General features: G+C 51.4%; 2 protein-coding genes across 3 annotated transcripts in view; one reads left to right on the forward strand and one right to left on the reverse strand.

Moving 5' to 3' along the window:
* Positions 1 to 19,927, reverse strand: part of Ca-alpha1T (Ca[2+]-channel protein alpha[[1]] subunit T) — a 410,459-nt gene that overhangs the window by 267,073 nt on the left and 123,459 nt on the right. The window lies entirely within an intron of this gene.
* Positions 9,473 to 15,373, forward strand: LOC126529024 (glycogen synthase kinase-3-like). Its single transcript, XM_050176629.3, has 3 exons — positions 9,473 to 9,914; positions 12,723 to 13,109; positions 14,015 to 15,373. Exons 1-3 carry the CDS (start codon positions 9,801 to 9,803, stop codon positions 14,717 to 14,719), a joined length of 1,206 nt encoding a protein of 401 aa, XP_050032586.2. The 5' UTR covers positions 9,473 to 9,800; the 3' UTR covers positions 14,720 to 15,373.

The following is a 19,927-nucleotide window of genomic DNA, read 5'->3' on the forward strand; positions in this document are numbered from 1 at the left end:
TCGCGCCCAGCAGCAGGTCGGCACAGACACTGAGATAGCATGGCGGTAAGAAGAAAAAAATTGCAGGACGCATAAGCTTCGCTTTAAGGGTGGAACGCGAAAAATGTCGAAGGTCACCGACTGCTTGTCACGCTTCCCGGCAACCGAAGCTTTCTTGCGCATGCGCAGAGGTGAGCATGACGGTGTCGTGGCAAGGAACCGAGCGGGCCGTGCCGCTCGTGAAAGGAGTTTGTGTTTCCGCGTAACATGATTATGTTTTCTGGCACATTCAAATTAAACTCCGACGCATCGTGTCAGTAGGTTGTGCCTAGGTCGTGCTTTACAATTTTTGTAGCATATTTCACTTGGAGGAGTTCAATTAGTTCAGTAACGCCCCTGCGCCACGTGGAGGGCCTGCGTGGTTGCGGTTCGGAACGATTTTTCGCAAAGCGACGTCCGACGCCGACATCGGGTATTTTTGCAACACGGGGACCGTGACACTATCGCATGAAGATTAACATTCCAGAGCAATACAAATAAAACTGCAAAAATAAACAAAGATAAGTAAAAAAGATGCAAATAATCTTTGAAATTTAATAACAAATAAAAGTAGAAATAAAGAAATCTGGTTGTCAAAACATTCCGAAGCCCACCACTACGACCCTCACAGCTCCAGTGTTGCTTTGAGGCGTTAAAATCCATCAATCAATCAATCAATCAATCAATCAATCAATCAATCAATCAATCAATCAATCAATCAATCAATCAATCAATCAATCAATCAACGTCTCTAGAAGTGACTGGATAACCGGCACAAACACCCACGCACGCACGCACGTAGACAGACAGACAGAGGGGGGGTTACGATTACAGGTTACCCATGAAAGAGCCAACTAAAACCCAAAGGCTCCTTGGCCCGATGCACACGGTAGGTTACATCGGACGCCTGGATGAAAATAGGCACCATGACCACTGGCACCTCGCGGAAGCCAGTGCGGAAACCAGCGGACAAACAGACGCGAAGAAAAAAAGAAAATAAACGAACCGCGACGCCGAGAGGGAGTGGTGGTCGTGATTGCGCGCTCATCGCACCGCTAATTAACTCCCGGTCTTTCGTTTCTCGATTTGCGGAGGGCGACCGCCCACGAGCGCAAGCGCGTATCGCAACGCCGGCGGCGGGAGCGGAGGGTGCCCCCCCTGTCGGGGCTCGCTCCCCGCCCGATCGGCGCCCCTCCATTAAATCTCGGCAGGTCACGTGGGCTGCGAGGCGGATGTGTATGCATACCATGATCCATACCACGGAGGAAGGAAACTAAGGAGAGGCCCTACCCCCTCCGCGCGCTAGGAGAAAAGTGTGGCGGAAATGACGTAGTAGGTTCTCATTTTTTTGCTGCTTTTTTATTTTTTTTTTTTGTATGGCCACGCCTTTTGGGTCACAATGGCGGCGTTGTTATGGTTTTGAGCGCTCACACGTGTTGCTCTGGTAGGCTTCGGGCCGTGGCAAAGGCGCTGAGCGGGCGGGTTTGCGTTAGTCACCATGTCTTGTTGCGCTGTGTTACCTGCACCGTGCTCTGCCAGATGTTGCGCGAGCGCGCGACACCACGCGCAGCGCGGCGTGGTTTCGCGAAAGATGTAAACAAGAGAGGAGGGTGGCCCAAAAGGCGGAGCATCGCCATGAGCAACGCCAAATTCCGGCTTCACTTTTGCTTCACAAAGAGTGACGTCAGGGCCTCTCCTTAGTTTCCTTCCTCCGTGATCCATACGCAGCAGAAGGCAGGGTTTGGGTACGGGCTAGTTGGTTGTCTTGTCTTCAAGCGCTTGTCTTCGCCGTTCTTTTGGTCCCTGGCTATGTACACGCTATGTTTGAAGTGGCAGAGAGTACGGCCCATCGCAGTTGTGCCGCCATTCGGTTGCATTATCGCTCGCAGGCGGCTCGAAGTGCGCGGTGATCGCCGGTGAACGGGTTCGCTCGTGAGCGCTCGTTTGCTTTGTGTTTTTGTCTTCCACATCGCTGTTTACGCGCCTTCGTTGTTTTCGCTGCCCTTTCCGCGGAAATACTGCGTGTCGCCGTCGGATAATGCGTGCGCCTATGTGCGACACTGTCTGTGAGACTGCACGTGACCACGTGTGACGCACCGGATGAGACGAAATGCGGACAGGACCGTGCAGGCGAAGCGAACCAAGGGCTCGGGGCGAATTGTCACCTTGTCGAAACGTTGGTCCCGGGCGCAGGTTTCCGTAATTGCTGGTCCAATGCTGTGACAGTCTGTTGTGAGAGTGCTATCAATTTTCTCGGACTCTGCCTCCCCCTTTCCCCTCACTCTTAAGCAAATAGCTCTCTGTTGCTTGTTCGCCCATTTTTGTGATGGTAAAACTCTCACCTCCGATGCACTGGTGAACCGCTGCGTCCTCTATGGGATTGCGTAGTGAAACAACAAACGGTACTAAAATATTCTTGCTACAATAATTATACGTGTTCAAGCGCCTAATTTTTTTTAGTAAAGGCAATAGCTTTCTAGAATTGTTTCGGCTAGCTATTAGCTTACTTTGACGTCTATCATCGATGGTTTCTGCGTACTTTTTATCTAATCTTTTGTACCTCTTTGCCCTTTGCCTACTTGAAGGGTAGGTAACCGGAGATGATGATGCTGCTGCTGCTGCTGATGATGATGATGCTCCGCTTAATACCCTCTAGCTGAGCTGCCTCTCTTTCTTCGCTTCTTTCTTCCTGTTTCTCCTTCTGACTACTACAGAAGGACAGAGTGAGAAAATATTAGATGAAAGGCCTATGCTAACCAGAGTAACCGTTTCGTTGGCTACCATACACCGGGGGGTAAAAATAGAAAAGATGAAGAGAAAAGCAGTTCCTCCGCGCGCGCATTTGTGTGTGTGCGCGCGCGTGTGCGTGTGTGTGAGAGATATGGGTTCTGCAGCAATATTCTTTTAGGCAGTCCATAGAAAGCTTTTATATATTCTTGTTATGCGAAGTCTCTAGGTCGTGCACGAAAGGCTTGAGGAATAATGTCCTTACGCTTTCGATTGACTATTGCCTCAGTACTCTCAGGATAGCATCCGCCAGAAGTCTGTTGACAACAGCAGATCAATGCAAGGAGACTAGTTGTAGACTAATTGTTGTACAAGGGACTCACTACTGTGAAGGGGCCCGTAATCATAGTATATACGCTAATATTACGGGCCCCATCATTGTATAGTTGGTAACGCGAACGTGAGGGGGGCCCATTTTATTCGATCGCACGTTATGTTTTGCGCACAGTTTCGCTAGTCAGTGGTTGACCCGTCTCACTGGGGCCCACAGTAAGAACGCGTCATTATCCATTGGTCTGCGGCCGCTACAGCGGTCTCTACCTAAGGCTCCTCCGCCCCTCCGTGTCAGGTGTGGTTGTGAAACATAGGACAAAATAAGAAGCACTTAAGAAGTCAAACAAGGAAAATAATTATGCAGCAACGTTAAAGAAAGAAACAAATATATGTCGAAGAAGTGATTGAAATCCAGGACCTCACAATCATGAGCCCAACTCTTTCACGCGGCGCCATGAGTCAGAGGGAAACTGCCGCTACTACACAGCCTCCGTATTGGTTGTCGTTACCCCGTCACTGTAATGTTATGGCTATAGTGACGGGCCCCTTCACTATAGTCAGTTCCGTTGTGTAAACGCAGTATGTAATATTTCATCGGCTAAATGTTTGAACCTATAAGAAGGCACAGCTGCGTAAACGACGCCTGTGGATGGTATGTGAATGATAAAACTTGCTTCGTAAGGGCAGCAGCCGGTACAGTCGGTTGTGCAATTGGCAGTGGGTAGCAAGGACAACTCCACGGGCAGCGCGCCGCGATTGGCCTGACGCCCACTCTGAACGTTCTGAAAAATGCACGGTACCACTGAGATGCCGGTGAGTGGCTAACAGTGGCACGTAGAATGGCGACTGACGCGAACTGTACCACACCGCCGAAAAAAAAAAGACAAATAAGTAGCAGAACATGCCTGTCTGCCTGCCTGGATCGGGTGTAGGGAAACTAACACTAAGGGGCCAGGAAAGAGGGACGCGACCTGCTTTTCCCCTTTCCACCGCACGTGCAAGCCTCCTCCCTCTCCGCGCTCCTCTCCCCTTCCGTTTTTTCCCCGCCAGCCGTCCGTCGTCTCGGCGCAGTGGCCCGGGAACGGTCTCGCAAACAGCCCGTGCGGTCGCCGCCATCGCGTCCCAACACTCTCCCAACCGCCGCCGCTGGCAGTTGTGCATGGTGCGCGCGGAGAGCTCAAATTGAGCCCAAACCGCTCGCCGTTGCCGCCGGGACTCCCGATTTCCATACGCAAATTAGCCCCGGCGTTGTTGCGGTGAGCTCGAAAAAAAAAACGACCTCTTCCCGCTTCTCCTCGCTTCGTGTCCCCTCCTCCCCTATTCGGCGAGTTTTAGGGAAGAAACGGGACTGAGAGCAAGGGCTGACAGTGGCGTCACCTAACGGGGAAACAAAGGAGAGTACGGGGAGGGGGGAGGGCGGCGAAGGGCGCGCGGGCTGTGCAGTATAGCGTATGTGTGGTTATACGTAAAACGATGAAGAGACGATGGTGCCGTCGACGCGTCTGTGGGCAAACCGCTCGCGCTGACGGGTCAATCGAAGCCCGAAAAGGTTAGCTAGGGCTCTGTGCCAGAATCAACTAGCCTGCGAGCGTGCGCGCGTGTGGTCTGACGCTGCGCATTTCAATGCGGGATCGATTATACCCCCTCTCCCCCACCTCCGCTGGAGTTCACGCGCATCGTCCAAGTGTCCGTTGGCGGCGTGAAATACGCCCGATAGGGGAAGGATCAACTCGTTCGGATTGGGGAGCGTTGCTGCCCTTTTCTTTTTTTTCTTCCTCTACGACGTAGGAGTGATGAGGCGTAAGGGTTTGATAGAATGTGTAATCTGCTTGTGGCGAAATTTGAACGATGGTGAAAGAAAGTAGAGAGGAGGTTAACGACCTCGCAATTGCGGCGATGCATTGGTAAGTGGTACGCGTAATCGAAAGCGACAGTAAGACGGTACTGCGATTAAAGAGCAAAAGTCGGCAGCTGGAGTTCTGGATAAGATCAAAAAGAGTGGAGGAGAAGTTGGGAGGCCGTATGGTCAGTGGAAGAGATAGCAAGTGGTCAGTTACAGCGATGCTATAGCAAAAGTGGCTTTACGAATCCTTTAGCTCTGCTGATTAGCGTTTCTTTTTTTCTTGCAGTCAGTTGACTTTCCGTAGAAATGTAACTGAATCGTCACGCCTGCGATTATTAAGGGCAGAACAAATCTCGAAGGTAAGCAGCTTTTACAAGGCGGTTGAGAATTGGGTATAATGATGTATATAGATATGACCACTCATAAAAATTATTGTGTTAGTTGAAGTCCGTGCTTGATTTTCTGTGGCGTCAATGCATGGATACTCCATAGAGACCGTGGGACGTAATGGCGATATAGGTTCTGTCGACGAATGTTCGTATAGAATTTCTCCAAACAATGCATTCAGAAGATTCAGAACAATAAAGAGGCAAAAAAAAACAGCCTCGTAGACGATTGTAGTCTGTTGATAGCCTGTAGTATTTGCTGTGACCAGGATAAGTCCGCAAGAAGAAAGTAGTGCAGTCAGCGAGTAGTCCGTAGACAGTCTACAGAATGAAAATGAGTTACCGTAATGTATAGCCTGACACCAGTAGATCAAAGAAAACGGTTTTCTAGAGGACCTTAGTCTGTAGGTAAGCTACCTATAGTTATCACCAGAGCGGCAAGTCTACAAGAAGGCATATCAGTCTGTGAAAAGTCCTTCGATATTTCATAGACTGCGAAGATGCGTTTTTTTAAAAGGATACACAGTATACTTTTACAACGTTGTTACGAAAATTTTTACTGTCTTTCTGCCCAGTTTTGGTTGCGTTCACTATACTTTTTTTCTTGGGATGCAACTGACTATAATACAGAATTTTTGTAAATGTAGCGTGAAAGGCTAAGCCGGTTTTTATCACCGCTGTCGCCGTTTCCTCAAGGGACTTCTTTCTACTCGTCGAGGCCTTTGCCGGTTCCTTCGGAGATACCCCCAGCGCAACCTGGTGCCGCATCGATCCCTTTCGATTGGGCGCTGGCACGATACAAGAGGCGAGGCGGAGAGAGCGCGGCCGATTTACTTCCACGACGGTTTTGTTTGGCAGCCACCCCTTATCTGAGAGACTTTGTGTCGGCGAGCTCTTGAAAAGGCAGCCCTCGACTTCCGCACACCGCAAACCGCCTAATGGTCTTTTAAAGAGGCACCCCTCAATTGCCCTCCCTCGCTTCTTCCGGCTTCTATTGCGTTCTTCAACGCGCCGCCTTTACGCGCACTAACACTTACTTTTCTTACGTGTGCATTTTCCGTTTCCAGTTTTTTTTCTTCTGTCTTCTGCACTCTTGCAGAAGGCAAGGAATCTTGTTCAGCACGCTGTCGTCTGCAACGTGCCTTACGCACACTAGCACTTTATTCGTGTACGCCTTTTTTTCCCTACCTTGTGCTCGTCTGCCTTCTGCTGTATTGCAAAAGGCAGGAAAGCAAAGTCGAGCGATCTCTCGTCTGCTACGCGCTCAAAGAAGGAAGCCCTTGCTCTGCCCTACTACGCGGCTTTTACCGGGACGGTATGCTTGAGTAGACTCGTCCTCGCAACGAGAGTCCCCTAAAATGCCGCGTTGCAACATAGAGGCTCTTGTATTGATTGTATCGCTTCTTTCTCGGTAGGTTTAATGACAAGCGAGTCGCGCTTGAGGGCACCGCAAAACTCTCGGACTTGCAGATGAGGTGGCGCTGCCGTTTTATACGTAGCCAACGTTTCATACGCACCATCAACAGCAACGACAGAGTACGAAGGCGAAGCATAATGCCACATCGACTACTGGAGCGCTTTTGCACCTTCGTGCGCAAAACAACCAATATCTTCGCTTCTGTGCTCTGGGTATAACAGAACCAAAATTAAAGCAATAACAAACGTGGGTAACCAATTCACCGTCCAGCTTCGTATGGGGACACGTAAGTAACAGAAAGTACGAATTTACGGCCTGACAACAGGACTGACAACAGGACAACAGGATACCGCAACATTGAATGCTATATAGAGGAGTGCGGACGATTAAAGAAATGGCAGTTTGGGCGATGCAACTAACAGACGATAGCAAGGTTTTAGCCTTCCGCTTGAACTCCTCGGACGGCCTGTTTTAACCACACGCGGGCGCGATACGACGACTCTGCGCGTGCGCGCAAGGCAACCGCGGCTGCGCAGAAGGAACAGCGCCCCGGCAGCTACCAGGCGCCCCACGACGCTGGCATGACGAGGAAGAGCGTCGCCAGGGGCCGCTGCATGTAGGCGTCGCGCCTCGGCGGCGAACGCGACGAGACCGTCGGTCGGCGTCCAGTGAAGTGTGTTAGATAGCGCTAGCAGTGACGTTTCAGCAGTCCGTTCCTCTCAGGCCATAGTGCATACACACGGCGGGCACACGGGAACGATAGAGTGCTTACAGTATGCGCGCGCGCAACACCCATAGCAGTAGAAGGTTGAGCGTCGACTTGGTCAGGCCAGATCAGCTTAAAGCGTTGACGGCGCATTCCCTTATCTTCATCGTTTCTGCAACAAAATGCCCTGCGCCGTGCGTGGAGGACACACAGCGGAGAAGGGTACGGAGACATTAAGATGGATGGATGAATGGATGCAAAACTTTAATGAAGGTCCTGAGGTACGCGACTCAGCGCGCTGCGGGCCGCTCCCACGTTGGGACAGTCAGGCCATGCCCGACCGCCGCATCGTGGGCCCTCTGAACAGCCCATAGTTGCGCCCCGGCATCGGGGCTCTTGATAGCGGAGAGCCACTTGTCCTCATTGATTGAGACATTAAGATAACAAAATAGATTGGAGCTTGTACGGACATGTGATGCGTAGGGCCGATAACCGGTGGACCATAAGAGTTACAGCGAATGGGTGCCAATGGAAGGAAAGCGCAGTTGAGGACGGCAGAAAAAAGAAATTAGGTGGGATGATGAAACGGGGAAAAATGGCAGGCGCAAGTTGGAATCAGCTAGCTCAAGACAGAAGGGCTAATTGGAAATCGCTGGGAGATTGCCTTCGCCCTCGGGGGAGGGGCACTAGGCATAAAGATATGCTGCTGCCGCTGCTGATGACGATGATGGCAAATGAACATGTGAAATTGTTTGAGCGCCGGCGGACACGAGCACAGTATACAAGCGGCACAGGACAAACGAAACGCCATTTAAAACTTGTTTCGATATTGCCACTTCATTGCAACGAATTGTCTTTGCGAACCAGATTTAAAGCACATGTTCAATCGTAGACCAGAGCGTGGACCAACGCGTCAGAGGAATTATCGAATCCACGGTGATCAGGCAGTTAGGTAGTGATTGAGTCAGCATGCATTCCCATTTCTCTATCAAACAAGTAAGTTGATTACCTTGAAGATATGCGCACTGAAAGTGCGCATACCATGTCTTGCGCATTTAGTATTCGTTTTCTTTTTAACGTAAACAATGAGCTCAAAGCAGCCCTTTGTTAATCCTGTGCCCCTTCTTGGTGTTCTTGCTTGTCAACGCTAAAACAATTTCATAAAATAGCGCTAATAGAACTAGCCCAAACCACCATCTTGGACGAAGAAGACTGTGGTAAAGGCTGCTGTGACGTAGCTTGGAGGGCTCTCCAGCCCCCTATAACTCTGTTACTAAGGTAGCACTGCGTAATTAATAACGGGCGATCTAATTCAGATAACAGGAGTGTAAAAGCATAACGTTATATGAAGTGACGTTCACGACACCATCTGCCATCGGCTGTCTAGAGGCAGGAGCTTTCACGGTCAGCAACGGTGCAACGTCGCATGCTTGGCATAACCTGACACGGTCGCGAACGCCAGCGCCATGTTGAATTCGTCATCCTGTCAGCTGTGATTAGCTCACAGTTGGCTGCTGCGCCCTCTGTGATTGGCTCAGAATGCAGACGTTGTGGTGCGTGAGTGTCAGGAATATCACCCCCGGGCAAGCCTTCACATATCGAGTTCACGCAAGTTACGAAACAGGCAGGCGCTCGCCGTTCAGACAGTCGTCACGTGAAAAGGACGTCTCTCACCAGAGTCACCACCAGGTGACTCTTCCAGCATCGGAAAACAGCTGTCACGCTAGCGTTTCGACTCGAGACTACTGGAATAGCTTCAGAGCCTCTGTATCGTAGCATGACGGCGAAATGCACTCAGATGTCCCCGTCAGACCGGCGACAGACGGCCAGCCACGGCCACGGGGCGAGCGAGACACGCACATAAAAAAAAGAGAACCAGCGGTGGCCTAGCGTCAAATCACAGTTTTTAGTACCACGCTCTACTATTCAAATCTAGTTTTGCTTTAACGCTAAACATACGGGAAACCGCCTGCTTCTTGGCCAAACCCCCCGTAGTGGGTATGCGCCAGTGTGTGGGGACACAAGACAAGACAAATCCAAAGCCGTAGCCCGAGCGGCGCCGGCCTCGCGCCCAGGGCCGCGCGCATCGGCGGCTGGTCCGCTGCATCGAAGAAGATTGGCCGAGCAAAACAAAAAACAAAAACCCGCGCCAGAGGCCACGACGACGAAGCAGCTGGAGACGTCGGCGCCGCGTCATGTGCCCGCCGGTAGCGCTCGGTGCCCTGGTCGCCTCCTGAGGAGCCGAGCGGCGCCCATGAGGCTCTAGCGCCGGAGCCTCGCCACCGTGCATCCTGTGTCAGCGGCAGGGTCGAGCTCAGTGACGCGGACCAAACAAGGCCGAGCACGCCAGCCACGGAGTCATTCGCGGGCATGGCGAGAAAGCTGACCGCTTTCTCCACGACGGGTGCCAACAACCCCAGCAGTGGCGGATACTACCACCTGCCAATCACCGACATTGTGATCACCAAGCGCGACGGGCAGAAGGTGAGTTGCCTCTGCCGTGGCTGCCGGTTTCTTGCTTGAGCGATGCCTCTGGCACTTGTGTGCAGCCGTGAAGTAGTCGCGGTGGTTTGACGGGACGTCCTCGGTTGACGTCCTTCCGTCGTGACCGGTTCAACGCATACGTGCGTTTAGAAAGACGCGCTGCGGGGAACTGTCAGCGAGTTGCTTGGCGCGGTGCTAACGTGTTCCCCGATTTGTCTCGCTTTCTTGGTATGTGCGCAGGCGCCGCACTGTAGTTTAGCCATAGCAACATGGGAGGGGTGGTTACTCGATCCTCCAAAACTGAGCTGCGCGAGCGACGCGGATGTGTTCCTTCACCTGGCAGTTCGTTTTGTTCAGCGCTACATTGAGTAGCACGTGACCCTTTTGCGAGAATCACGAGGTATACTGGTTCCGGTGCTAGGGTCATGAGCAATCGTGGCCTTGATGTTCTGTGCTGGAGTACGTCTGTATGTGCACCCTATTATGTTTCCCCTCACGTTACCGACGTACACCGTGAAGAGGAAACTGGTAATCTGAGCAGGCACCGTCACACGTGCTTCAATCAGCTTCAACGATCGTCAATCAGCCAGGTGATGGGAGCCGCGGCAATAGCTGGTTGATCTCCGTATTCTTGAACGTTACTCCACTCAGCACTCCACCTCGACACAATGGATGGATGATATGAGTGTGGTGGCTAGAAGTGGCGGTGTGACGGGTGCCGTGGCAGAGGAGCGCACAGGATGCGATGAAAATTCTGGCCGCCGCTAGGGGTTCTCCGGGGCGCTGTAGTCGTCAGCGCGCGTATAGGGTTCTCAGCGCGGCGGCCGTACGCACGTTGAGCCAGCGCACCAGTGTGCAATGTGTTGTCGGTGTTGCAGAAGTGCACAGTTTTTACCGAACGCATTACTTTGTTGCGCAAGCTTGGCAGAAGTTGGATGTAGTAGCGCCGTGGCCTTCGAAAGCAGGCACGTGTTTCGTACGTGGCTGAAAAATGAGCACAAATCGTGCGCGGCCGAAAAGAAAGTGTCGTTTCCTTTTTGTGAGCTCCGAGGGATGCTCTGCGACTGAAGAAGTCTGCCCATGATGATATAAAATGGAGACACACAGAACTCACGACGGCGACATTTGTGAACGTCACTTCGAAGCAACCAGCGTTCACCGAAAAAAGAAAACACTTATCAAAAGAAAAAGAAAAAAAATGTAAACAAAGGTAGAACGAAACCACTGCACCACGCAGCTATCACTTAATCGCATAATCTATGTGCGATAAATCTCATTTCTGCGGCGCGGCTATGCAGGCCGGATTGAAACAACTTGAGCTTGCCATTTTTTTTATATGATACCTTTATTTTGTTTGCTCGTCATTTGGCCTGCGTGGTACAAAACGATATTTGTCGCGAAGCATTGCCAAATAGGTCGATGGATTTACGAAATTCTTTAAGGCACACCGCGTGCCAGACATTCGCGACGTCAGTCACCGACACATCAGAAATACAACGCGCTCCCTCTGGCTGTCATTGCGCCGCTTCTCGCTGTTTTCCCACGCACATGCAAGACTTGGCGAATGGCTGAAAAGCAGGTACGTGCGCAATGTATGGGAAATATTATAAGCTCGCAGAGAAAACGAGAATAGGTAGCTCGCATTCGGCTGTAGCTGCGCCTACACGTATGCACCGCCGCATCGGCTGGACGCGCTCTCGGCGCACACAGCGCCCCCTAACAGGAACGCCACCTTTCGTCGCCATCTTGCGCAGCTCCTCCCTCCCGCCCGCCACACTGCATCTTCTAGCCGCCATCCTAGAGCGTCTCCTTTGAAACGGGGCGGTGGGGTTGCGCCACCAAGCTCTTTATTATTATTATTTTCTTAATGTCTTGCCCATCCTTTTTTTTTAAACAAACGACAAATTGCCGGCATCAGTGGATGGATGGACGGTTAGATGCTATGAGCGTCCCCTTTGTAACGGGCCGGTGAGTTGCCCCAGGAAGGTTTTGTTATTATATTGTCCAATGTCCTACCTATGTTAAAAAGAAAAGAAAAAGAAAAGAGAACCCCTCGATGAATTCCCATAACCGAACTTTGCGAACCCCTATCGTGAACTTTGTTTTTGCACGCCTCCGTTGTTTGTTGTTTCCCTCGAAGCTAGAAAACAGCGCGACCCTTCGAGAGAAGTAGTCACTGTGCTTCACGACGATCCACGGCAACTCTTCGAGACACGCACTGTCCTCATCAGCCGAAGGGCGACGTTGTACTCAACTCGATGGAGTGGAGCAAGAGCTTTCGAGTCTCGAGGTCGTTTGAGAATACGGGGCTGAATCGCGGCACTCCCCTGCTTTGCGCAACCCAGCTCTCAGAGTGTTTGGCATACCTTCTGTAGCATTACTTTTATGTGTTTTCGTCAAGTTACTGTGTACTGCACATCGCGAAAAATACTGATTAGTTGCGCCTATACCGATGCTCTGTTCTGGCTCGAATTTCGCTGTTTTCGAAGACCGAATCTTTCTAGTCCGGATCGCCGCTCGCGCTTCGTCTGCTACCGTCGCTATCGCAAGATATCTGGAAATGACGAAACGTGCCCCATTATGCGCATGCGCAATGGCTTACACTCAGTCTGTCGAAGGAAGCAGACGACTCGCGAGCCCGAACAGGGAGAGTGCATCAGCTAAACCTTCAAACAGCGACAAAGCGCCACTTCAGTCGCCCGCACCGAGCGGCTGGGGTTGCCGCGATCACGGTCATAAAATCTCGCGACTGCGTACGTTCCCATAGCATTTCTGACACAAGTCAGCTGCGCACGTTCTCGGCCGCAGGTGAAGACGGTGCAAGTGGTTCGGTCCGACGGGCCCGACGACGAGCTGATCGAGATGTCGTACATCAGCACTAAGGTGATCGGCAAGGGAACCTTCGGGGTCGTCCAGCAGATCAAGCTGGTCGACACGGGCGAAGTGTACGCCGTCAAGTGGGTGCGCCAAGACCGCAAGTTCAAGAACCGCGAGCTGCAGATCATCCGGTCGCTCGCCCATCCCAACATCACGCGGCTGTGCTACTTCTTCTGCACGCTGGACAAGAACAAGGACACGGTCTACCTCAACCTCATCATGGAGTACATCCCGGAGACCGTCCACAGGGTCATCATGCACTACAGCCGGAACAAGCACACCTTCCCGCTCTTCTTCATCAAGCTCTACATGTACCAGGTACACCACCGGCCGTGGTGGCTTCGGCGTTGTGCTGCCTGAGCTCGAGGGTTCGGTACCCGGCCGGCGCCGTCTGCAACTAGCCATCAAAAAAAGTGCTCGCGATTTGAGTGGGCTGCGCGTTAAACTACATCCGGTGATCGAACCCTAGCCGGTAAAACCCCCACACGTCAGTCAGGCTATTATGTACCAGGCAAACGCGGCCCCTTTGGCGTGACAAGGTCGGCAATTCAGGTATGTGACAGTACGGCGTGGACATTTTTGAAAGTGGGTCGTCTGGACGATAAAAGACGGTGGTCCCTTCATTCACTTTTTCGTGTTCATCATCCGCTGTGGAAAGTTGCTTAAGCCTCAAACTCGGCAGGGTAAATTTATTGTGGTGAAATTATTGCTAAAATCAGTAGACGTAGATATCACCCGCGAAACAGGTGTACAAATTCTCGTGGAGGCCTCAGTTCGCTTATTTACTTCATGAATGAAACATAACGACGCTACGTTGAGGGTCTTTGTGTTCAAAATCAAGCAGTAGGCTGACCGTACGCCAACACAGGGATACATGGCAACGCCTGCCATGCTTAGTTGACTCCAATTTCTTCAGAAAACTAGGGTTCGGTGTCTTAGGCAAACTCATCATAGACTGTGGCTAGCTGCAATTCCGCCTTCACTGATTCGACGTATTACGCGAATGTTGATAAGGACAGTCCTCCCATCTTGTCGCAGCGGCGGTTCTCGCTGTTCAAATCGTACAATGCAAGGCAGATTAGCGAAATTGCTTATCCAGCTTGATCTTGACAGTTTCCCGGGGATTCAAATTTATTTTGGAAAGTCAAAAAGAAAAAGGAAAGTACATTTCCTTTTCTCAACTTCCTTTTCTTTTTCTTCTGCCCGACATTCGCGCATCGCAGGTCCTTCGGGGCCTGGCGTACATTCACATGCTCGGCATCTGTCACCGGGACATCAAGCCGCAGAACCTTCTCTGCGACCCGGACAAGTGCGTGGTCAAGGTGTGCGACTTCGGCTCGGCCAAGATCCTCATCAAGGACGAGCCGAACGTGGCGTACATTTGCTCGCGCTACTACCGGGCGCCCGAGCTCATCCTGGGCGCCACCGAGTACACCACCATGGTGGACGTCTGGTCGGCGGGATGCGTGCTCGCCGAGTTCTTCATCGCGAGGCCCGTCTTTCCCGGAGACAGCAACCTGGACCAGTTCTCCGAGATCATGCGCATCCTGGGCACGCCCACCGAGGAGCAGGTGCTGCAGATGAACCCGAACTGGACCGAGTGCCGTTTCCCCAAGCGCAAGTCGGTGCCTTGGGAGAAAGTTCTCGAGGGCAAAGGGACGGCCAAGGCCATCGACCTGCTCGCCAGGCTCCTGGACTACGTGCCCAGCAAGCGCATCACGTGTTTCGACGGCATGGCGCACGGCTTCTTCGACGACCTGCGCGTGACCGGGGCCACGCTGCCGGACGGCGGCCCGCTGCCGCCCCTGTTCAACTTTTCGGCCGAGGAGCTCCAGGTGAACCCGTCCATCAACCACCTGCTGCGACCCCAACAGACGGGCATATCCAGTAACGCGATGTCCAGAAAGGGCTCGTTAGCGAAGAAGTGACACAACCTGCCCCGCTCTCAAGTTAAGCTTTTTTTTTTTGCGGATCGGGTTTCTTTCACGACGGCCATTCTCCTGTCCTGGACGCGAACGCATCGACTTCGCCGAAGGCTTTCACGTTCCAAGAACCAGCGGGCCCGAACCAATCGACCCTTTTTTTATATATATTTTAGTGTTCTCATGTGTCATGGTGCGGCTTTTGCCGCTTCTCCTTTTTGACCGGCCCGGTGGCATATAGTTACTGGGTGTTTTGATGACAAAGAGAGAAAGAATGTAAGAAAAAAAAAAGAACGCAGCAGCCGGCTGACGGGCATTGGTGAGTCTGTCTGTGTGTAGGCGTCAGTAGGACGACCGCAATGTCGGACAGCTGACCGTAACCGCCGAACACCGCCGTTCTTGTGTACAAACGCATTCTCAATCATCCCCATAGCGCCCCGCATATGGTTGCGACGCGGCGTCTAAGTGACATGTAAAGTGCACTCGGCATATGACGTCATTATGTAGCCGGAAGTGTGACGTATACTATACAGTACCCTGCGCTGGTTCCATGAAGCGCATAGAGCGTTGAGTGCGGCTGCACCGTTCTCCTTATCCTCTGCGCTCATTCTATTCATGGTGGAAGTGCTTAGATGTGAAGAAATAAACGCTTTTTTTTTTCACGAGAAAGAATTTTACGCGCCTCACGTGGATTTCGCATCTGGCGATCTTTAGTGATCCGCGGGCTAACTCGCGAGTGTGACAAAGCGTATAGTACGTCAACGTCAGCAGTTGGCTGGATTAAAGTTCGTCCAAGAGAACAACAATGCACGGCAACACCGACGCGTAAATGGCATCGTGTGTCTCTTTGTGTCCCTGCAGTGTTTCCTGCCTTAGTCTATAGTCGCTCGTGCGTGTTGTCGCAAAGTCGAGTCGAAGCAAGTCGTAGCATGCCGGCGCGCTGTGATTGGACTCCACCCCCAAGGCGGGGTCGATTCGGGTCGACTGCCTATCGATCGGTCGACAGGGCCTAAAAGCTAACTGCGACGAAATCTCACTCGAGTTTAATTTGTTGAAAATGGACAGGTAGAACGTAAAAATGAACATTTGAATGTGGCAGGTAATAGCAGTATTAACTTCGTGTGAGATATACACTTTTTTTAATGACAACAGAGTTAGCTGCGTAAGCGGTTGTAGCCTGAAACGCCATTCGTTGCGTTACAGGTGACCCCGTGCTGCGATAGTTAGCGGTAGTAGTGATCCACTGTAATCGTTTGTCGATTCTCTCTCTTGCTGTTTATTCCTTCTGCTCCCCCGTTTTCCACTGTAGAATATGAAACCGGACGTTCCCTTCTGGTTAGCCTTACCTGCCTTTCCCCTTTCGCCTGTCTTTCTCGCTCTCCCTTGTGTGCTCTTTGGTTAAATTATGCGTCAGAAGATGCCGCCACCAGCGCCGCCGTACACAGATCCTGTAAGCCGGCATTCCGCGAATGGTCATGCGTTTACGAACGGATAAAAAACTCTGTAAGGACAGTTTCTCGCCTTTATTTAACATACTGCATGCGCCCTGGAAGTTGTGTAATTACTAGACGGTGCTGGAAACGACGCCGTTTTCTGAGGATACCACCGTCCTAGTTTATTTAGTTGAAACCAGATGGCGCAGCCTAATTTTCCAAGCTATAAGAAGGAGCCCGTTATGAGATCGCGCGGGGGGGGGGGGGGGGGGGTCCGACGATGTGCAGCTGCAGGCAGCTGCCGCGGATAGACTCAGTGTGGAGTTGTTGAGTTGACGGGCGTGGTCGATTTCGCATTCCTGTTACCTCGTATTCTGAGCTAAGGTACCACTGTTTGAATTCTATTGTTTGCCGTCATTTCGAGTCGTTGAAAACCAACAACCAAACATTTGAGCCGCTGCAAAGTAGTCGTATCCGCACGCAGCATGCGCCATGCTTACGAAGCAGGAACGAGCAGGCACGGCGTTTTGGGGGGGGGGGGAGGCCGTGTCTGGGTTCTGCGTCACATCTGGCGAGCTGTCATGGCGGCGCTCTTTTTCTCTTTTCAGTTTTTCGTGCCGTAAATATGCTTGCTTGCAAGTTCTTTGCGATGCCCTCGTTTTCATATCAAAGTATAATGTTGTGCTGTGACTGCACTATCGCTACAAAATATTTTATATTTTAAATAAATATTTTACGAAATATTTTATTAATTTAGACCAGTTTTTTTCCTGCCTGGTATGTGACCATTTTCGCGGGCCGATCCCGAAGGCAGTGCAGCCTACGACAGCGTCTAACACAGTGACCTAGGACTTTATGCGGTGCGAACAGTTGTTAATAAATGCCCAGATAGTGCTCAATGCTAAGAAACCGCATAAAGCGCCGATGAAACATTGCGTCATCGCTTATTGCTTGACGCATCCGGTCTCGCATTCTGGGCACAGTGCACCTGGCTTCTTCCATGAGTGCACATTGACGTCAGCTATGATGCACATTAAGTGCTTTTTCCTCCCAACTGGTGAATCCACCGGTGAAGCCACCAGTGATGCCAACGGCCAAGACACGGCCAAAACCACAATCAGTGAATTCATGTACACTGAGTCATCACGTCAGGTGATCTATTTGCGTATAATTGCACGGACACTAACAATTAAAAATTTTCATAATGATCTGTAACAATGCAACATCAATAAACATTTCATGTTCGCAAAGTGCGGCGCATGCTTCGCTTAAGAAAAGTTGCCACGGCTCGCGAGTGCCTTCTATCACCAAACAACATAACTGAACACAACTGGAGTTGTGTTCTTGTGGCGGCTGAATATTTTTTTTCCGCCATGCTATATTTTTATATACTTGGTCTTTAGGTACTTTTCTATGTCCGTGTCACGCCGGTTCTTGTATCCTTGCGCGCAGCAAAACCGGCGCGGATCGTGACCATGGCCTCCGAGATCAGGAAACACCGCGCGCTGCGCCGATCCCAGAGGGTATTCAGTGACAATACCGCTCCCCCATGATTTTTCTCCAAGGCGCCCTACAAGGTGGGCTGATGTAGAGTTCCCGCATGTGGATCTAAGCAACGGAACACCGGACAGATGGAAAATTCCAGCAGGTTCCAACCGCAGTATCATTACTACGTGATATATCTCCGAATGACGCAAGTCGCCGACGCCTCGTGATCACACCCCAGCCAGGCGCCGGTAAGGCTCCGAGCTTGAAATCACAGCTTCTCGAAGCTTTTTCCGTCTTCACTTACTCATGTTTACACACACACACACACACACACACACACACACACACACACACACACACACACACACACACACACACACACACACACACACACATACACATACACACACACACACACACACACACACACACACACACACACACACACACACACACACACACACACACACACACACACACACACACACACACACACACACACACACACACACACACACACACACACACACACACACACACACACACACACACACACACACACACACACACACACACACACACACACACACACACACACACACACACACACACACACACACACACACACACACACACACACACACACACACACACACACACACACACACACACACACACACACACACACACACACACACACACACACACACACACACACACACACACACACACACACACACACACACACACACACACACACACACACACACACACACACACACACACACACACACACACACACACACACACACACACACACACACACACACACACACACACACACACACACACACACACACACACACACACACACACACACACACACACACACACACACACACACACACACACACACACACACACACACACACACACACACACACACACACACACACACACACACACACACACACACACACACACACACACACACACACACACACACACACACACACACACACACACACACACACACACACACACACACACACACACACACACACACACACACACACACACACACACACACACACACACACACACACACACACACACACACACACACACACACACACACACACACACACACACACTGCGTCATTGCTTGACTGGCGTAACTAGGGGCGGTCTTGTTGGCCGCATTTGGCCTCCACGCTTCCATCGCGAACGCATTATGCGATGCCGCGAAACAAACGGAGCGTATGCGAGCGGGTGCCTTCTGGGCCACGTCTGGAGAAGAAAAGCGATATCGCTGCGAAAGGAATAAGCGGTGGCAAGCCCGCGTGAAAGACGGAGAACCGCCAGTTGCTCCACCCGGTCGGTCAGTCGACGGCAGCGGCCCTTCGAGTGGTCGGCGATTTGTTGCCCCGCTCAGAACGAAAGCGAAGAATCATTCATCACCATCTCTCTCTCTCTCTCTCTCTCATATACCCTCCTATAGGGGGTGGGTGAGATGCCTGGATTCCTGACTGGATTCCTGCCGTGAGCGCAAGCCCTATAGCTGGCATCGTCGAGAGTCTCGAATCGAATGTGCTCTTTATTTTTTTTTTAAACTACGGGTGCGGGCCTCGCGGTAATATTTTTCCGGCTCCGATGATGAGAAGGAGCAGTACACCCGCTTGCGGGTATACACAAGCGAGAAGCACGTTTCCAAGGGAAACGCGGGGCAACCGCCCTCAATGCTTTTCGGGAGCGTCGAAGTATTCGCGTTCCTCTTTCTCTCTCCTACTCGAATATCTTCTCCTCTTAGGCGCCTTTCCTTCTTCTTCTTCTTGATCAAGGCGTTCTCTTCCTTCGAGACGCAAGATGAATTATGACTGAACCCTCTGACCAATCAAACATACAAAGACAAAAAAAAGTAAAGGTTTCCCTGGTGGCGTGCGCGAATAAACACGTCGATGCCTATACATATACAATGACGAAGCAAAAAAAAATGATATAAACTTGGGCGAGAGGGAGAGGGTGGAGGCGAGGGTTTCGCGGCACACTGCGCGAACCAACTCGCAAACGAACGAACGAACGAGCGAATGAACGAGCGAACGAAGGAATGAAACGAAGGAATGAAACGAACGAAGCACGAAACGCACGCGCGGTCTCCCTCGCGCTGCCGTCGTTTTGTTTGATACCGGAAATCGAAACATTCCAGTTGTAAATGGCTTCCCCCCCTTGCCGGCGGCCCAGTTCTCGGCTCATTTATTCCTGCCTAATGGCTTTTCTATGATACAGTTTAAAC

The sequence above is a fragment of the Dermacentor andersoni genome, chromosome 8, assembly GCF_023375885.2.
Source record: "Dermacentor andersoni chromosome 8, qqDerAnde1_hic_scaffold, whole genome shotgun sequence".
NCBI classification, from domain to species: domain Eukaryota; kingdom Metazoa; phylum Arthropoda; class Arachnida; order Ixodida; family Ixodidae; genus Dermacentor; species Dermacentor andersoni.

Coding starts and splice junctions, on each gene's coding strand:
- LOC126529024 (XM_050176629.3), top strand. CDS start 9,801: ATGGCGAGAAAGCTGACCGCTTTCTCCACGACGGGTGCCAACAACCCC. Junction 9,915..12,722: donor CCAAGCGCGACGGGCAGAAG/GTGAGTTGCCTC, acceptor TCTCGGCCGCAG/GTGAAGACGGTGCAAGTGGT. Junction 13,110..14,014: donor TCAAGCTCTACATGTACCAG/GTACACCACCGG, acceptor CGCGCATCGCAG/GTCCTTCGGGGCCTGGCGTA.